At 48.8% G+C, this 19,042-nt stretch overlaps 1 protein-coding gene across 2 annotated transcripts; it reads left to right on the top strand.

Annotated features, from left to right (window-relative positions):
* Nucleotides 1-1,523: 1,523 nt before the first annotated feature.
* Nucleotides 1,524-18,963, top strand: PES1 (pescadillo ribosomal biogenesis factor 1). Of its 2 annotated transcripts, none has more exons than XM_080986361.1 (15): nt 1,524-1,656; nt 2,786-2,865; nt 4,137-4,290; nt 5,346-5,455; nt 5,792-5,963; nt 6,959-7,048; nt 9,151-9,267; nt 10,221-10,298; nt 10,780-10,869; nt 11,320-11,450; nt 12,952-13,077; nt 13,327-13,511; nt 14,266-14,396; nt 14,492-14,659; nt 18,001-18,963. In XM_080986361.1, the coding sequence occupies exons 1-15, from the start codon at nt 1,633-1,635 to the stop codon at nt 18,079-18,081; spliced, it is 1,737 nt and encodes a 578-aa protein (XP_080842487.1). In that variant the 5' UTR covers nt 1,524-1,632; the 3' UTR covers nt 18,082-18,963. The 2 variants fall into 2 exon arrangements, with proteins under 2 accessions (XP_080842487.1, XP_080842486.1); XM_080986360.1 differs by having other exon boundaries at nt 1,525-1,656; nt 14,263-14,396.
* Nucleotides 18,964-19,042: the final 79 nt, after the last annotated feature.

Here is a 19,042-nt window from a genome sequence, read left to right as displayed (position 1 = left end):
AACTTCACACAAGTTTTCAAAGTGAAGTTTGCCCATAGTGATTTTGCATCAAGATATATGTTTAGGCTATAGAATACCGGAGTGTGAAAAAGGAGGGATCAAGCTCTGTATATGAACTTCTTTTTGCAGGATCTGAGTTAATTCGACCATTAATCAGATGTAACTATTTCATTTCTCTCTCAAAAAAAATAAAAATGCTGGAAATCTCCCTTTGTTGTTTAAAAGCGTTTATAAGCTGCTTAATATATTTGGGGGAGAAAAATATTAAGCCCTGTGTGCAACATAAAAGCAAACATTATTGTTAAAACAAAAATGTAACATAAAACCAATAAAACAGTAATATGATAACATAACAAATAAAACAGGAATTCCGGGGGATTCAGGCACATAGAGTCTGAATTTATGGATCAGGGAATGCCTGGATTAATCACTGATGGGCTGCATATTCATTTGAAGTACGGTACTCTGATTGTAAAATTGGGCACACTGTACATTTAAAACACATTCAAAGCATAATATTCTTTCCCTCAAAGAATTCTGGGCACTGTAGTTGAGCCCTCACAGAGTTACAATTCCCAGCAACCTTTAACAAACTACTGCACCCAGAATACTTTGAGGGGAGTTTGTGCTTCAGGTGTGCTTTAAAGGTATAGTGGGTAAGCAGCTTAAGAACCTTCCAAGTATTTTTTTTAATCCAAAACTGTGCAAGGCTGCTTGCTGTGTCATAAACCCAAGGAAGCATGTTTTCCCTGTAATCTATTGTCTCCATATTTATGATTGGATGGGCCCCTGGCTGAGAAAGAGAGGCTTACAACAGCCCTTCAATGTAGTCCAGTGTTAAAAGTGCAAGTTGGTGGTGGAGCTGAGGCAGATTTGGGTTTTCAGACAAACATCCACCTCACGTTGCAGGAAAAGGCCCACTCACTTAAATGCAAGCAGCTGGATACAAAAGCCTCCAATAGACTTGCATGAAGGTGACTGGCGCTTGGACATGTTTAAAAACCAGTTAGGGGGGGAAAGCAGAGATCTTTGCTGCTACAGTTTAGGAACCTAGGAAGCTGCCTTCTACTGAGCCAGACCACTGGTTCCTGTAGCTCAGCGTTGTCTGCACTGGCTGGCAGCAGCTCTTCAGGGAAAATGCCTAGCCATCTCTCGGGACTCCACTGGGGATTAAACCTGCAGGCACACAAGAACCGAAAGCTAAGCCCTGGGTGTCAGTCTACATTTTTTCCTATCTCTAGGCACCCGACTTTATGTCACAGGAAGCCTTTCTATTTCTAGGCCTCTATCATAGTCATCCAAGCCCCCAGCATGCGCCGCGTCCCCCAGGTCGGCTTCCTGGACCTAGGGTCTTGCTTAAGGCCCCCCTAAAGGTGCCCAAATCTATGCCTTTGCTGCTCGGAGAGCTTCCCGGCGTGGCGACTGAAACGAAGCGACTTCATGATCCGCTTCGCTTGGCCGGTGACATGCCGCCGGGTGGGCTTAACTCCAGGACGTTGGCTCCCGGTCAGGCAGCCGCATAGACACCCTGAAGAGGAGGAGCGATGACGCATTTAGTGGGCGGAGCCCCTTCGGCCGGCCTGCGAGAGTCGCCACGTGAGTGCCGGTGGTGCGGCAGGAGCGGCGACAGCGATGGGCGGCGTGGAGAAAAAGAAGGTACCGCGTGGCTTAAGGCAGGCCCAGCCTGCGCACCGCGTTGCTTTCATGAGGGGATGCCGCTTGCTTTCCCGTGTAGCGAAGTAATGTCTGAAAGTGGAAACACGTTACTTCCGGAACTGGCTACCTAATACACGGCGGCTTGCGGGTTGTTTTTTTTACTCTCCTTCTGGTGACGCAGGGCCGTAGCATGCAGAAGGTCCCAGGTTCGGGTTCAGCGCCTGATGGTCTCCAGACAGGATTAGGAGAAACCCTGAGGAGCTGCTGCCAGTTCGTGTAGACGCCTCTGGGCTAGGTGGGCCAGTGACCAGACTCGGGATGTGTTAGCTTCTTATGTTCCCGTGTCCTGGGGCAGGAGTAGCCGAAGGGATGCTCTCAAGATGCTGGACTTCCAACTCGTGTCACTCTCCTCTATTGTCCACTCTAGTTGGAAGTGCCATGGGGCATCTGCATTCCCTGTAGAAGGTCTGAGGCTTATTCCCCAGCATCCCCAGGTGTGGCAGCGAATGTCCCCTGCCTGAAACCCTGCCAGTCAGTGTAGACCAAACTTTCTCATCCTTGGGTCCCCATATGTTATTGGACACTACAACTCCCATCATCCCTGGCTGCTGGCCCTTCTCACTGGGGATGATGGGAGTTGTAGTTCAATAACATCTGGGGACCCAAGGTTGAGAAAGGCTGGTGCAGACAAATAGTGAACTAGATGGTATAAGGCAGCTTCCGTAACTCATTGATAGAGCATCTGCTTCGTATGCAGAAGGCATTTGTCAATCCTTGGCATTTCAGGATTGGGATGGACTCCTTGCCTGAAACCCTGGAGAGCTGCTGCCCTTCAGTGTCAAAAATACTGAGCTAGATGAACCAGCAGTCTGACTCTGCTTAAGGTAGCTTCCTTTGTTCCTGTCTTAGCTGTTTACTATCTAGGCATGAAGGCAGCACTGTAGGATCATTTGCTTTTAAATTAATACGCTTAATTTCTCACTGCGAGCCACTCAGTTCTTTGTTTGGGTTTAACTCGTGGAAGGACATATATTAAGCGTTAGATAGATAGATAATTTATTACAGTCGGAGACCAGCTTATAAAACACACTTGGGGGTATTAAGCGTTGTCTCTCTTTTCGTCCCAAAGTACGAGAGGGGTTCTGCCACCAACTATATTACCAGGAACAAAGCCCGGAAGAAGTTGCAACTGAGCCTTGCAGACTTCAGGTAAGGAAAGGAATCATCGCTTACCAGCTTACTGTGGCCCCTTGATACATATGTGTGTGGCAGGAGTGTCTTGAGTATTGCAGTGCTGCCTGGCAGGGGTGTAGTTTGTCTCTCTGTACACACATGCCACTGGATCTCTGTTTGCATCTCTCTCGTGGCTACTCACCACAATGACTCTGCTCTTCCGCAGTCTGAGGAGAGAGTGCTCTGGTGCTCGAGTTCTGCTACTGGGCTTCCTTTGGGGGCATCAGGGTGGCCGCAGAGAGAACAGGAGGCTGGACTGGATGGGCCATTGGCCTGATCCAGCAGGCCTTTCTTAAGGTCTTATGTCACTTCTTACGGTCTTATGTCAGGGACGCGGGTGGCGCTGTGGGTAAAACCTCAGTGCCTAGGACTTGCCGATCGTATGGTCGGCGGTTCGAATCCCCGCGGCGGGGTGAGCCCCCATCGTTCGGTCCCAGCTCCTGCCCACCTAGCAGTTTGAAAGTACTCTTAAGTGCAAGTAGATAAATAGGTACCGCTTTATAGCGGGTAGGTAAACGGTGTTTTCATGTGCTGCGCTGGTGCTGGCTCGCCAGCTGCAGCTTCGTCACGCTGGCCACGTGACCCGGAAGTGTTTTCGGACGGCGCCGGCTCACGGCCTCTAGAGCGAGATGAGCACGCAACCCTAGAGTCAGACACGACTGGCCCATACGGGCAGGGGTACCTTTACCTTTACCTATGTCAGTTAGGGCCAGTGTGCTGGTGGTGGAGTCATAGCAGACCCTGTTGCACTGACTTCTTGGCTTTGGGTTGTAGTGGTGGTGACAGCAGTATCCTGTCGGAAGCACAAGGGCAGAACCATTCAGTTAATAACCTAAGGGTTAATTCTGTTTACAGTTAGTTAGAAGGTTGTGGTGTTGCCCAGCAGATTGGCATGATTCTTGCCAGGAGAGCTCACGTTCTAACTGGCTGTGTAGTTTCAGAGGAAGTTTTACTCTTTCTCTTTAGTTGCTGAATATCTTTCTGCTATGAACAAGGCTTGTAAATGAGACAAAACCTCTCTGTCTATGTCTCCTCAAGTTATACGCAGTTTTTGTTCAGTTTACCCAATCAAGTATTATCACTTTCACTTCTCTCTGGTCTCCGTCTGCATTATTTAGGTGACTGCTAACAGTTCCGACCTGTGATAGCTTCACAGTGAATAGCACTGTGCGTTATGTTGCCTTAACTTGGCCAACGGGAAACCGACAAGACATCTGTTCTCTTCCCCACCCCCCTGCCCTTTCCAGGCGACTCTGCATCCTAAAAGGGATTTACCCTCATGAACCCAAACATAAGAAGAAGGTGAACAAAGGATCTACTGCTGCCAGGACTTTCTACCTCCTGAAAGACATAAAATTTCTCCTGCATGAGCCCATTGTCAACAAGTTCCGGGAATATAAGGTATTGTGATCCCGCGGGATCCTGCAGCCAATCACAAGCATTAGGTTTAATATCACCACCTGGAACAGTTTTAGAGCGCTGACTTTGGAGACGGATTAGAGGAAGGGAGTTACCATTTCCTTTCAAGAGCTGCAGTCTATTTTGTTCCCCCTGCTCAGCGGTTTGGGTTTTATAGAAAGTTTTGAACTGCAAAGGAAAAATTTCTGTTTAAGAATTTTCTGGCTAACCCACATCACTGAACAGCAGAAGAAAAAGACATTGAGGCAAACTAAAACTACTGTTTCTGAAAGAGTAACTTCCTTAGGGGACTTAAGTATCAGGAAATATCCTGAGTGATTTAATTCTGCCTATTTATTTTGCTTGTAGCAAGTAAACAAAGTTTGAAAATTTTGAAACTGCCAAATGTGCCTGATACTGTATTTGAAGTTGGGATTCAATCATTTCTTGTTTCAAATGAACTTCTGCAACTAAATATTTTCCATGGAAAAAAGAAAGCTCTGAAACATCCCACATCGCTGCCTTTTCTTTAATGACTTGATCCTGAGCCCGGTTGCTAATGAGATGCATTACGTGATAGAATATCAACTCCCTCAAATGAAATCAAACTTGTATTTGTCTGGTGTAAAGTTTATCAGCCATTAGTGTTTCTGGCAGAAAAACTAACGTCAGCATGTGTCACCCACAAAGAGATTGGGTGCTGCTGTCTCCTAGCTGCAGAAGCGAGAGGGGGGACTTAAGATACAACTGGCGCTCACTGTCTGCACTTTCTGGAAATAATTGAAGACATTTTGTTTTGACCAGACTTTTCCAGCTGCATAAAGTGTTCACTTGTTAAGGTTTTAGTCTTGTTTTAAATGTTTTTGTTGCTTCTGTGTTTTTAATTATCTTACTTGTAAATTGCCTTGAGATGTTGGTTAAGAAGGTGATTATTAAATCTGTAGTGATGAGGATGATAGCGTAATGTTGGTGGACAGCAGACTAGGTCAGGGAATTCTAGACTGGGCGGCCAGCAGCTGGCAAGGGCACCTGTGTCTGAACCCTTTCTTCCCCACAAGGTGTTTGTCCGCAAATTGCGCAAAGCTTATGGAAAGAGCCAATGGAACACTGTAGAACGGCTGAAGGACAACAAACCTGGATATAGGTTGGACCACATTGTCAAGGAAAGGTAAGAGATGGGAGGCCCAAGGGAGAACCTTGCAGAGGAACCACAATGGGGATCCAAGTAACTGGGCACACAGGAGGGTCAGGGGATGGGAGTGCAGTACCCTCTGGCCAAAGAGGCACCGGTACCAGGAGCTCATCCTGTGGATGTGCCACTGGGGCTGGCCCTACATGCAATTACCCTTCTGATCCAGTATCTTCAATTTCGTCCCCAGCAGAAGGGGGATCCGATCCCATGGGGACAGGGCAAGCTGACTATAGTCCGGTTGTTTATAAAGCACTCTGGGATGATTAAGGCTGTGTGAGTTACATGGTCTTGTTCTTCACCTCCCCCTTGCAGGTACCCAACCTTCATCGATGCCCTGCGGGACCTTGACGACGCTCTTTCCATGTGCTTCCTCTTCGCCACCTTCCCGCGTACCGGCAAGTGCCACGTTCAGACAATCCAGCTGTGCCGCCGCCTCACTGTGGAGTTCCTCAACTACGTCATCTGCTCGCGCTCTCTACGCAAGGTGAGCTGGGTGAGAGGCTATGGGGAGTTACAGATCCAGGAAGGGGTTGGCTTTATTTCAGGTAGATCAACACACATCAAGCTGGGTCTTCATCCTGATGCCCTCCAGATGTTTTTGTTGGAACCTGCGATCAGCCGAGCTCCTCCGGAATCGCCTCCGACGTGATTAACGACCTGAGCCTTTGATAAGGCTCCAGGCACATTCCCCATTACGCAGAGAATCAAAGCAACACGCAGAAGTGATGAGATTTATGGCTACATCACTATGCTTTATTACTAACTACGCAGACAGAAAACACATCCTCTCTCTGTGAAAGCAGAGAGCCAGTGTGGTGTAGTGGTTAAGAGTGGTAGACTCATAATCTGGTGAACCGGGTTCGATTCCCCGCTCCTCCACATGCAGCTGCTGGGTGACCTTGGGCTAGTCACACTTCTCTGAAGTCTCTCAGCCCCACTCACCTCACAGAGTGTTTGTTGTGGGGGAGGAAGGGAAAGGAGAATGTTAGCCGCTTTGAGACTCCTTCGGGTAGTGATAAAGCGGGATATCAAATCCAAATCCAAACTCAACTGAACAAACAAAGGAACAGGAAACCAGTAACATCACATCCGTCTCCTGTCTTCCGTGAGACTTCCAACAGTCTGGAATCCCAGGAATGTAAACAGGGTCCTGTGACACCAAGCACTGCACAGTGGCAAACAGAAACTAACAGTTTTCGCCCCCTTTGGCTGCGCTTGCTGGTGCTGGTGAGAATTACTGCCTGCAACATCTGGCTGGCTTAAGCGCTCCATCACTGCCTTGACCAACCTGGTGCCCACCAGAAGTTTTAGAACCCTGACAGACTGATGGGGGTCGTAGTCCAGAACATCTGGAGGCCACCAAGTTGAGGAAGGCAATATCAGAGAAGTGGCCAGCCTTTTTTCACCTGCACTGGACTTCTCCGTTGTGTTTTGTGTTGATTCTCCAGCTGAAACCACCCTCTGTCCTCCCCTTGCCAGGTGTTCCTGTCCATCAAAGGCATCTACTATCAGGCAGAGGTGATGGGGCAGCTTGTCACCTGGATAACACCCTACGCCTTTTCCCACAATGTGAGTACTGGGGCAAGATTTCCTGGGATAGTTTTGTTAATCTCATTGTCATTCCCTGCAAAACAAAGGCACTGACCCCTTCAGTATCATGGGATGGAAGGGCCATAGCTCACCAGCAGAGCACCTGCTTTGCATGCAGAAGATCCCTGGTTCATTCCCCAAAAGTATCTCCAAGTACAGCTGGAAATGCCCCCTTCCTGAAAGCCAAGAGAACTGCTGTCAGTCAGTATAGACAGTATTAAGCTAGATGGACCAAGGATCATACTCAGAATAGGGCAGCTTGCTATGATAAATCTTTCAATTTTGGTGGCTATTTCCCCCCGTTTTTAAGTTCCATACTATATCTTTCTTAACATAGATAACATAGATTCCTGTGGCGGATCATTTTGCTTCCCCTTTTCTGCAATCTTCTTTTCGATGTGAGGCCACCAGAACCCTCCAATCAATGGTGCCCTGGCTGTGCCTTGGCCCACCTCCTCATCCCCATTGGCCGCCCAAAGGGAACTAGGAGACCATGACCTGGGCCTTGAGCCTTTTGCCCGTGGTGCACGTTGACCTCTTGTCCTTGGTTATTCCAGCTGAGCTTCCCTTGGGTCGAAGAATCATTAACTTCAAAAATGGGCACTGCAGTAGTGACCTTAATTAACAATTAACCACCCCCCCGGAACACTGCTCAGCTGGTGGGCAGCCGGATATTTGGACACATTTGGCCCTGTCCGTTGGCTTGCATAACTTAAATCTGTTGCTTTTCCCATCAGGCCATGCCTTAATGCACCTTGCAGATATAATAGCAACATATACAACCACGCCTTGTTAAAGGGGGTTGTTTGGATAACAGGTGCTGCTGTTGGCAAGCAGGCAGAAGGGGGATAAAGCAAATAATTTAATTAGACAGTGCCTATGTGATATCGAGCAGCAGAATAATCTGGCCACAATCAGGAAATTTTGTCCATGGTGTGATTGTTTCCCACCAAGTCATTTTGACACTTTGGAACCCTGCTTGTAAAATTTAACAATTCCAAAATACAGACACGCTTTTGCTTTCGCAAGATTGAATATACTCCCTTTGGCTGTACTTGAGGGTCGATTTCAGAAAATTCCACTTTAAAAACACGTCCCTGCTGAGATGACAGTATTGGGTCAGTGGCTTATATGCTTCTGGCTTGTATAAAGGTTTGAGGAGTGAGGTTATTACCTCTCTATTATTGTCCATGCCGGGTCGCTCAACCATTCCTACAGTGTCCTTTCTTTTAGCAGATGAAGATGATCAAGTGACAGCAAAAACTGCAAGGTTTTTAGCGGGGGCAATTACAATAAGATCTGTTGTTTGATTATTGATGTAAACCCCCAAAATGTATTTTCTATAGTTAAGTTTTTACCTCTATCTTCAGTACATTTTATTTTATTGCTGTGGCTAGTGGCTGATTCAAATAAAGATTATTCTGCTTCAGGCGGAAGGGGGATGGTTGCAGTCGGGCTGAGAAAGCCAAGCAGCTTAGACTTAGAGAAGAGGAAGGGAGATGATGACTTCTCCACCCAAAGGGAAGTCCAAAAGCAGCAGCCAAGCTTAGGAGGCCTCTTCCCTCCTGTAGTTTCCAGCAACTGGTGTTCAGAAGCATTGCTGCCTTCAGCTGTGGGGGCAGAGCATCATCACCATGTCTAATAGCCATTGATAGCTTTACTCCTCTTGTAAAGCCATCCAAGTCGTTGGCCGTCACTGCCTCCTGCAGGAGTACGTTCTGTATCTCTGCATAGAGCTATGAAAGTGAAGATGTTACTACAGTGGTACCTCTGGTTGCGAACGGGATCCATTCCGGAGGGCCGTTCACAACATGAACAAAGCGCAACTCGCAGCGCTTTGGCGCATGCATGTGACATCGTTTCGCGCTTTGGTGCATGCGCGAGCGGCGAAACCCGGAAGTAACCCTTTCCGGTACTTCCGGGTCGCCACGGGACGTAACCTGAAAGAACGTAACATGAATTAAACGGAACATGAGATATGTCTGTAGAGAAAACTTCTACATGGAAGTAGAACTGGGTGTTTTGAAAGGGGTGTGTGTGTGTGTTACAGTGGCTTAATCGGCACCCCTCTTTCCTCCCAGCACCCGACAGACGTGGACTACAGAGTCATGGCCACCTTCACGGAGTTCTACACCACTCTCGTGGGCTTCATTAATTTCCGCCTCTACCAGTCCATCAACTTGCACTACCCTCCAAAGGTGAGGAATTCACTGTGTAGAATTGAGAAAAACAACTGGAGGGCAGGGGAAATCCCAGGGACTTGAGACTCAAGCTGGTGTACGTGGCTCTCCCTCTCCCAATTTATCCTTGCAAGAACCCTGTGAGGTATATTAGGCTGAGAGAGGCAGTGACTTGGCCAAGGTGACCCAGAAGCTTCATACCCAATTGCCGGCTTAGTGCGGTAAGGTTTTTATTCCTACATTAACCAAAATATTTATATCAAGGAGGCCGCAAGAGTACTTTGACATGGAACCTGTGGGCCATTCACTGCCTTGTCAAGTGGGGGGGGGGGAGTGAGGCCAAAATTTGATGCTGCCTTCCCAGAGCTGGCTAAGTGAGGCTCTGGGCTTTGGGAAGGAGATGCAAGGCTCAGGCAGGGTCCTAGAACTCTCACACCTCCTCCCAAAGCTTGGAAAGTGCTACCTAGGCTTTGGGAAGGAGGTGAGGGCTCTAGGACCCTGTCAGAGCCCTCGTGCCTCCTTCCCCAAGTCCAGCATCTTGCTTACTTGGCTTTGGGAAGGCAGTGCGGGGGCATCAAATTTTGATTCGGCCGTCATCACGTTGGACCACCTTGATTTTAAAGCAGCAGACCTGTCACTTTAAAAGGAATGACAAAAAACTTGAAAAATGAACTGGTCACAAAAGCACAGAAGGGATGGGGAGAGAGAAAGATCAGGCAATTTCGAGGGTCATGCTGGGCGCCACTCATGAAAAGGCCCCGTCCCACATCCCAACAGACCAAAATCTGGGTGTGGGTGTGGGTGTGGGTGAGAGAGATGGCTCTCCTTCAATCACCACCATGGCTGGGCGGGGTCAAGGAGGGTTAAAGGCAGAAAAGCCCTGAAGGCTGGGGCTGCCAGTCAGCAGGAATGTTCTCTTGTTAAACTGATTCTGTGGAAGGAGGTCATCCCTGCATCTGTGTGTATTTCAGATCGAAGGCCAGTCCCTGTCAGAGCTGACGCCAGAGGATGGGGAGGTGTACGCCTTGGACTCGGAGAGCTACCTGGAGGTGAGTGGGCAGGAGTCCCCAAGAATCAGCTGTCTGGGCCTTGGATTGGGAACAACAGTCTGTTAATTGCTGGATATCTTTATCCCCTCAGAAACTGTCGGCTCTCAGCACCAGCCTGGCCCAGGTGGTGACACCTGACCTGACCTAGCTTAGTCAGTGTTAAGGGGGGTGGGGGTGGTAGTTGCAGTTCCACAACATCTGAGAACCCCGAGCTTGAAGATCAGTGCTGTAGATCGGACCCTACAATTGGCAGGTGAGGCCTTGTTGGTTGCTGCTGCCACTGGGGTCTGCCTGATTGGCATTGACCCCTGACAGGGCCTTTTCATTGGTAGTTCCCTGTTGGCCACTCTCCAGTTCTGCTTTATTTCCTGCCCCAAATGATCATTCCAAGGAAACGGCAAACCGCCTCTGCTTCTGTTTCATCTGCACCTGGTGACACAATTAAGTATCTGCTAATTGCTGGACATCTTTTTCCCCTCAGAAACTGTCGGCTCTCAGCGCCAGCCTGGCCCGAGTGGTGGCACCCGACCCGGAGGACGAGGCAGTCATGGATGAGTTCCCCGTGGAGGAAGTAAGTTCTTGCCCGGAGCTCTAGAGTAGGGGAGGGCCTCCACAGATCCACCCCTCCCACCAAAAAAACCACCACCACCTGTAACTGTGGCCTGCTGGGAATGGGGCACTGGCCCTTTGTGGGAACAGTGAAGCCACGCAGCATAAGTCGCCGCTCCAGCCCATTTCAGAGGGGCTGGGAAGGCAAGGCCAGAAGTCACAGGGGCTTCTCTTGGACTGTAGCTTTCCTTAGCCTTGGTGGTGGGTACCTGAGATGGGAGAGCTCCCCTGAACTCGCATCAGGTTAACGAAGAAGTCACCCAAGATCTTCGTAACCTGATGCCCCTGGATGCTTTGTACTCTAACTCCCAAGGCTGATGGGAGTCATACTCCAAAAACATATGGAGGGCATCGAGTTTGGGAAGCTTAGCCTAGAAGGGATCTCACTGTGCCTTTCTCCCCCCTACACCAGGAGAGCGCAGAGCAAGAGGAGGCCCGGAAAAAGGAGCAGGAGGCGCTGGAGAAGCAGAAGAGGCTCTTTGAAGGCCTTCGCTTCTTCCTCAACAGGGAGGTGCCCAGGGAGCCTCTGGCTTTCATCATCCGGTATGTAGCACGGTCGCTCTGCCTTAGGCTTTTGGCTCTGGGGATTTTGCCAGGTGCATCTCAGGCCTTGGTAGTTTGGCTGGATTTTGATGGCCCTATTGGGGTGGGAGAGGAGGGGAGTCTACATGCAAGGACCCCGAACCCTGGCCTCATTCCAGGCTTAAGGGCTAAGACTGCAGCCCTAGCCCCACTTACCTGGAGGTAAGCCCCATTGAGTTATTCCAATAATTTGTTTTATTGCCTGCCCTTCAGCCAAAAGTCCCAGGGCAGGTCGCAGCAATTTAAAATGCGACCTTTAAAAGGAGTTTAAAACAAATCGTGATCACAGGAATAAAGTGAGTCCTGAAAGCACACACCTCCAGTGTCAAAGGCCAGGGTAAAGAGATAGATCTTATACATGCAGCTAAGCCTGTACATTCAAGGTGCCAGCTGTACCTTTGTCAGGAGGGAGTTCCGTAACTGGGGGACTGCCACAGAAAATGCCCTTTCCCACGCCAACATCACCCCAGCTTCTGAGAGTGGGTGAACTGCCAAGAGGGCCTGCTGTGCTAATCTTAACATCCAAGAAAGCCTGTAGGGAAGGAGGCTGCCTTTCTGATATTTGGGGCCTTAGGCATTTAGGGCTTTAAAGAAGTAATAATAATAAGACGCGGGACACGGGTGGTGCTGTGGTCTAAACCACTGAGCCTCTTGGGCTTGCCGATCAGAAGGTCGGTGGTTCGAATCCCTGCAACGGGGTGAGCTCCCGTTGCTCAGTCCCAGCTCCTGCCAACCTGGCAATTCGAAAGCACGTCAAAAAGTGCATGTAGATAAATAAGTACCACTCTGGCGGGAAGGTAAACGGCGTTTCCGTACTCTGCTCTGGTTTTGGTGTTTCGTTACGCCAGAAACAACTTAGTCATGCTGGCGTAGGGTGTTATCCAGGTGACAAGCCACATGATCCGGAAAAACTGTCTGCAGACAAACGCTGGCTCCCTCGGCCTGTAAAGCGAGATGAGCGCCACAACCCAAGAGTCATCTGCCACTGGACTTAACTGTCAGGGGTCCTTTACCTTTACCTTTTCTTTTAATAATAATAATAAGAAGAAGAAGAACATTGATTTTATTATTTATGTGCTGCCCATCTGACTGGGTTACCAGAGCCTCTCTGAACTGCTCCCAACAAAGTATTATAAACACAAAATAGCATCAGCCATTAAAATCTTCCCTTCAGATGTCTTCTAAAAGTCAAATCATTGTTTATCTCCTTGACATCTGACGGGAGGGCACCACTACTGAGAAGGCCCTCTGCCTGCTTCCCTGTAGCTTCACGTCTCACAGTGAAGGAACCACCAGAAGGCCCTCAGAGCTGGACCTCAGTTGAATTGTGTGCAGAAACAGACTGGCAACCAATTCAGTAGGACTCATTTCTGAGCAGGCATGGTTGGGTTTGTGCTGTAGGGTTTGGTCTTCCTGTTTGATTGGTTCAAGAGGGTGTGTGTCATCGTCCCCTTTCTGGCAGGTGCTTTGGGGGCCAAGTGTCCTGGGACAAGTCTGTTTGCATTGGCGCTACCTATGATGTGACGGACCCAACCATCACCCATCAAATCGTCGACCGGCCTAGTCTGGAAAAGCAAGTGATAGGCAGGTGAGTGCAGCAGTCTCTTGGTCGGGACTACAACTCCCATCAGCCCCAGGCAGCATGTCTTCCAGCCAGGGATGATGGGAACTGTAGTCTGACAACATCTGGAAAGCCTCAGGTTGGCTACCTCTGGGATAAAGGCTTGGAGGTTCACAGCAAGATCAAGGGTCTCAGATTCCCCCCCCCCCATCCACCCGGTTCTGGATCACTTGTCCATTCTGGTTTTTGAGAGACTGGGCTTGTGTTTCTCCCCAGGTATTACATCCAGCCGCAGTGGGTCTTCGATTCAGTCAATGCCAAGCTGTGCCTTCCGGTGGCAGATTACTTCCTCGGCGTCCTGCTGCCTCCTCACCTCTCACCGTTCGTGACTGAGAAGGAAGGGGACTACATCCCACCAGAGAAGCTGAAACTGCTAGCCTTGCAGAGAGGTGACGAGCCAGGTAACGCGATGCTCCGTGAACCGGGGCCCATGGTTCTTCAGACTTGGGTCCCCTGCCAATATTAGACTGCAACTCCCATAATCCCCAGTTGCTTAGTCAGTGTTATTGGGGGGGGGGGACAGTTCCACAACATCTGAGAATCCCCCAAGCTTGAAAATCCGTGCCACTGGGGGCTGCCTGATTGGCATTGACCCCTGACAGGGCCTTTTCATTGGTAGTTCCCTAGTTGCGGAATTCCCTCCCTAGTGAGACATACCTGTTGTCATCATTATTAACTTTCAGGAGGAATTTGAAAGCATTTCTCTTTACCCATAAATTTGGTGGCTGAAGAATACTGTTCCTGCGGTCTGAGCCTCTTGGACTTGCTGATCGGTAGGTCGGCAGTTCAAATCCCTGCAACGGGGTGAGCTCCCATTGCTCTGTCCCACTCCTGCCAACTAGCAGTTCAAAAGCACACCAGTGCAAGTAGATAAATAGGCATTTCTGTGGCAGGAAGGTAAACGGTGTTTCCATATGCTCTGGTTTCCATCACGGTGTCTCGTTGTGCCAGAAGTGGTTTAGTGATGCTGGCCATATGACCTGGAAAGCTGTCTGTGGACAAACGCCGGCTCCCTCGGCCTGAAAGCGAGATGAGCACCACAATCATTCTGATGTGTTCTGTTCAGTGAATGGTGAGGGGCTTTCTTCTCGCAAGCCTGCCTTACCTGTGTGGCGCTCACGGAAAGTAACACGAGGTGGTTCCTTCCTGTAGGAGAAGAGAGCGGATCGGAAGAACAGGAAGAGAGTGACGATGCCACAGAAGGCTCGGAGGACGAGGACGAGGGTTCTGAGAAAGAAGACGAGGGGAAGCTGAAGAAGATGGAAGCGCAGAGGACCCAGAGCAAGGTACGTGGGGGGAGAGGCACAATTGTTTCCTGAAAGTTTTGCCTGCCTCCGGGTTGCCCTTTTGAGTTTGTGATTTCCTCCTCCCCCTCCCACAGGCCCTCCCGGTGAAGGTGACGGCAGGTAAAGTCCTGAGAGAGGACAAGCAGCGGCTGGCGCAAGAGGAGCAGAGCGAGGAGAAGCGCTTGGCCATCATGATGATGAAGAAGCGGGAGAAGTACCTGTACCAGAAGATCATGTTTGGGAAGAGGCGCAAGATCCGAGAGGTATTGTCACAATGGGCCACTCCTTCCTGTCCTAGGCTTGAGCTGTCTTGCTGTGCTGGGCCTAGGAAAAGGTTGCAGGTGTGTCCTGCAAAGTTGTCCTGTTAGGTTTCCCACCTGCACTGTGGGACTTCCTCTCCCCACCACATGCCCCTCAAATCTGGAGCAGCTTTGCAAGGGGAGTAACACAGGGGGCAAGGGAAGGCGGAGGAAGTCATGTTGTGCAGTCCTTAGGACCATAGGATGCTGTCTTCTGCCGAATCAGACCATTGGTCCTTCCTGATTATTATTTATGATGATGATGATGATGATGATGATTCATACCCTTCCCATCTGGCTGGGTTCCCCAAGCCACTCTTGGTGGCTCACAACAGACTATTAATAATATGATAAAACATCAAGCATTAAAAACTTCCCTGAACAGGGAAGCCTTCAGATAGTTGTTTATTTCCTTCAGATAGTTGCTTATTTCCTTGACATTTGATGGAAGGGCCCTCCACAGGGCAGGCACCACTACCGAGTAGGCCCTCTGCCTGGTTCCCTGTAACTTTGCTTCTCGCAGTAAAGGAACTGCCAGAAAGCCCTCGGCGCTGGACCTCAGAGTCCGGGCCGAACAATGGGGGTGGAGACGCTCCTTCAGTTCTACAGGGCCGAGGCCGTTTAGGGCTGTAAAGGTCAGCACCAACACTTTGAATTGTGTTGTGAAACGTGCTGTGAGCCAGTGTAGGTCTTTCAGGACCGGTATAATATGGTCTCGGTGGCCACTCCCGGTCACCAGTCTAGCTGCCGCATTCTGGATTAGTTAAAGACTGATTTAAATAGGGAAATAGGAAGCTGCCATACACTGAGTCAGAACATGGGTCCATGTTGCTCAGTATTGTCGGCACTGGTGGGCAGCATCTCTCCAAGTGTTCAGACAGAATCTTCCACAGTCCTACCTGGAGATTTCTTGGGTTGAACCTGGGACCTTTTTGTGTGCAAAGCAGATACCCTGTTACTGAGCTATAGCACAAACAGGATTACACCATTTTGTTGGATGCAGTCCAGGATTTCCCCCCTTTCTTCAAGTGAGTCATGGGCTTTGAACAGCAATTTGATCTGCAGACATAAGCACAGGAGTAGCCAAGATGGCGATTGTTGGACTGCAACTCCTATCAGCCCCACCATAGCCAATGGACAGGGATGATGGGAGTTGTAGTCAAGCAACATCCAGAAAGGCACTGTCTTGGCTACAACCGCATTAGCGATGCTCGACTCTAGGCTGTAAAAAGCTAACCCTCCTTGTTTCCACACATAAAGCTCTTGCAAGGCACTGGAGGAAGACAGGCAGGGTTTGTTTTATTTTTTTTCTAGATAATTTTTAAACTTACAAAAGAGGCAGTCACTAGGGTTTATTGTTAATTTCAAGTTATAAATAGTATTGGCAAATCCAAGATTACCATTCCAGAGTAGCCTCTTTGTTGGGATCTTCTTATCACAACTCACACACACACACCCACACCCCGCCTTCCTTAAACATTACAAAATAAACATTGAACTCTGCTGCAGCAATATCCTATGAGTCACACATCCAGCACTGCCATTGCAGGAAGAGAAGCGGCTTGTATGTGCGCAGGGCCACATTGTCCTCTGCTTCTGCCATTGTGTGTTTGTGGGTATTAGCTGAGGCATTCTTAGCTCTCCCTCTGCAACATCTGGCATTCAATAAAGCAGGCATAGAAAACCTTTGGCCTGCCAGAGGTTATTGAACTACAACTCCTGTTAGCCCCAGCAAGCGTGACCAATGACCAGGAATGATGGGAATTGTAGTTCAACTGGAGGACCAAATATTCCCCACACAGGCAGTGAAGTGATGGAAAGTTGGTGCTCACTACACAAAACTTACCTGATCTTAAGTTTGTGGAGTGTGCCACATACTTTTTTTTCTTTAGATTGGTTTTATTGAAAGATTTTCATGGCTAACAGTGCTCCATATATCATCTCTTGTTTTTAGTTCATAGTGTCTTTTTCACAGTCAGTTACATTTGGTGTGAGTCATTGCTATCGTAGGCATTGTGAGTTTTGGGGGTGGGGAGACAGGAGGGGGAGAGAAGGGGGTAGTGTTGTTTCCTTCTGTTTCATAGTGTGTGTATGGAGTTTTGTTTCAGCATCACGTGGATAGTTTCGTTATCTATTCATATATTTGTTTTCTTTGGTGGTGCAGCAGGTTGGGGAGCCCAGAGCTTGGTTGTTTGCATTTGATTAAGTAGCAGTGAGTTTTGTTTGATTGTGGGACAACTTCAGAAGAAACACGCTTTAATCCAGACTTGACCAATCTGTTGCCTTCCAGATGTTTTGGACTACAACTCCCATCACGACTGCTGGCTGGGGCTGATGGGATCTGTAGTCCAAGACATCTGGAAAGCACTAGGTTGGCCAAGGTTGCTTTATTTTGTCTGATGCTGAAAATTCAAGCATTGACCTAACATGTCATTTGGGGGGGGGGAGAAAGGGGGGACTTGAGCAAGAGTGTATAGGGTCAATATGGGGCCGCTTTTGGAGAGCAGATTCATTGGTTCATAGAATTAATGAACTGTATGCCACTCTCTGTGACCCGAAGTGCCGTGTTGCTGCAAAAATCTCTCCATGTCCCCTACTCTTTCACTTCTGCGAGAAATTAACCTGAATCTCGAGGTCTTCTTGGCTTGAGAGTTCCAATCCAAGCATTCGGGTGCCCAGCACCCATATTAACAGAGGACGATGGCCTGCAAAGGGGTGTTTGCTCAGTGAAATTGCTCGTGATATACACAGAGGCTGCCCATCAGTGCCTCCTATATTAGCTGGGAAAGATATCAGAATTCCACAATGCACAAAAGACTGTTTGCGGTTCCTGCTCAGTTTCTGTTTGCACTGACTTGGCATCTGCTGTGCTGAATGCACCTCTTTAAACATGCCCACATTTCACTGGGTGTCAGAATTGGACACGCTCCCTCCCTTCCATTTTGAACAGAGGAGAACTGCAAATAGCTTCTCTCTGAGCCAGTGCAGGGGTGGCTGATGTAGGTGACTTCCCTTCACATAGAGGAATGGGTGGCAGTGCTCGTGGCATTTGGTTTTCCTGTCTCTTTTCTTGCCTTTCTAGATGTGGCAGCCATTTTATCTTACACTACACTCTCCCCCCCCCCCCCCCACACACACATCAGCCATTTTGTGACTGGCACCCACAGCCCTTTCCCAAAATTCCAAATGGGCCCACTGACCCAACAAAGTCGGCAGCCCCTGCTGTATATACCACATGTGTCAAAAAGAAAAGTTGAATTTTTGAGGCATGAACTAATGCATTTTATTTTTTCCTCCCCTCTCAGGCTAACAAACTAGCAGAGAAACGAAAAGCTCACGACGCGGTAGTGAAATCGGAGAAGAAGAAAATGAAGAAAGCACAATGAGAGTAACAGAGGCCTCTCATCCCAGCCTGTCCCTTCTCACACAGGCCTACAAGATGGGCACTTTGGGCCTTTCAGCTGCTGGTGGGATGCCTCAGAATTCTGGCTTCTTCCCCTGAATCCATTTTCACCAAGGTGGACTCCTGTGGGATGATTGGGCCTAGTAGTACCTTGGGCTTCAAGGGAAAGAAGGTCCGCTTTATTTAAAAACACATCTGAATTCTCCTCAGTTCCCATCAGGGTTTTCTCGTTGTATGATGGTTGCTTTCATGCATTAGATTCGCCAGTCAGGACAGGCTTTCTAGGCTTTGATAGAAACAAAAAACGCATGAGGCCACCTCTCCCCACTGGTAAATGTGTGGGTAACTGAGAGGGTGTGAATAAGGCTCCCCGTTCACACTTTCTGTAAGTGACTTTTCGTGAGAAAAAGTCTCTCTGGCTATTTTGGCACAGGGAATAAGTAGGCCTGAGGTCTGCAAGACCACCACAGAGTCCACCCCTTAATTTTAAATGTCACTTTCTTCCAGTTGGTGAGCATATGGGAAGGAGCTTGTGGTCTTTCCAGAGGGCAGAATTGCCTCTGAACTGTTGCTGTGCTTTGTAAAGAAACCTATTTACACTGTTGATGCAAGGGCTCGGGTTGAACAGTCCTGTCTTGGTAAATGGAACAGCTTGGGGATTTTAGGGGTAATGGGGTGTGTATCCACCACCACCCCAGCCTTGCTTTTGTCTTCTTTGATTCTGATGCTGCCCCATAGCACCCATTCATAGCCTGGACAGCTAAAGAATGCATCTGGACCCCAAACCTCTTCCGCATTTTGTATTACAATTTTAAATCGCAGAATAATTTACGTTCTCTTTTATTAAACTGAGCTTTGAAACGAATCTCAGCAGTCTTCTTCCTCCTTCTCCTTCTCACAAACATCATTGAATTTATTGCCTGCCGTTCACCAGCAAGTCCCAG

Source organism: Podarcis pityusensis (assembly GCF_964106645.2).
Source record: "Podarcis pityusensis genome assembly, chromosome: 16".
Lineage (NCBI taxonomy): Eukaryota > Metazoa > Chordata > Lepidosauria > Squamata > Lacertidae > Podarcis > Podarcis pityusensis.
The sequence above is the reverse complement of the archived record's forward strand: the minus strand, read 5'-3'. Positions and strand labels throughout refer to the sequence as shown.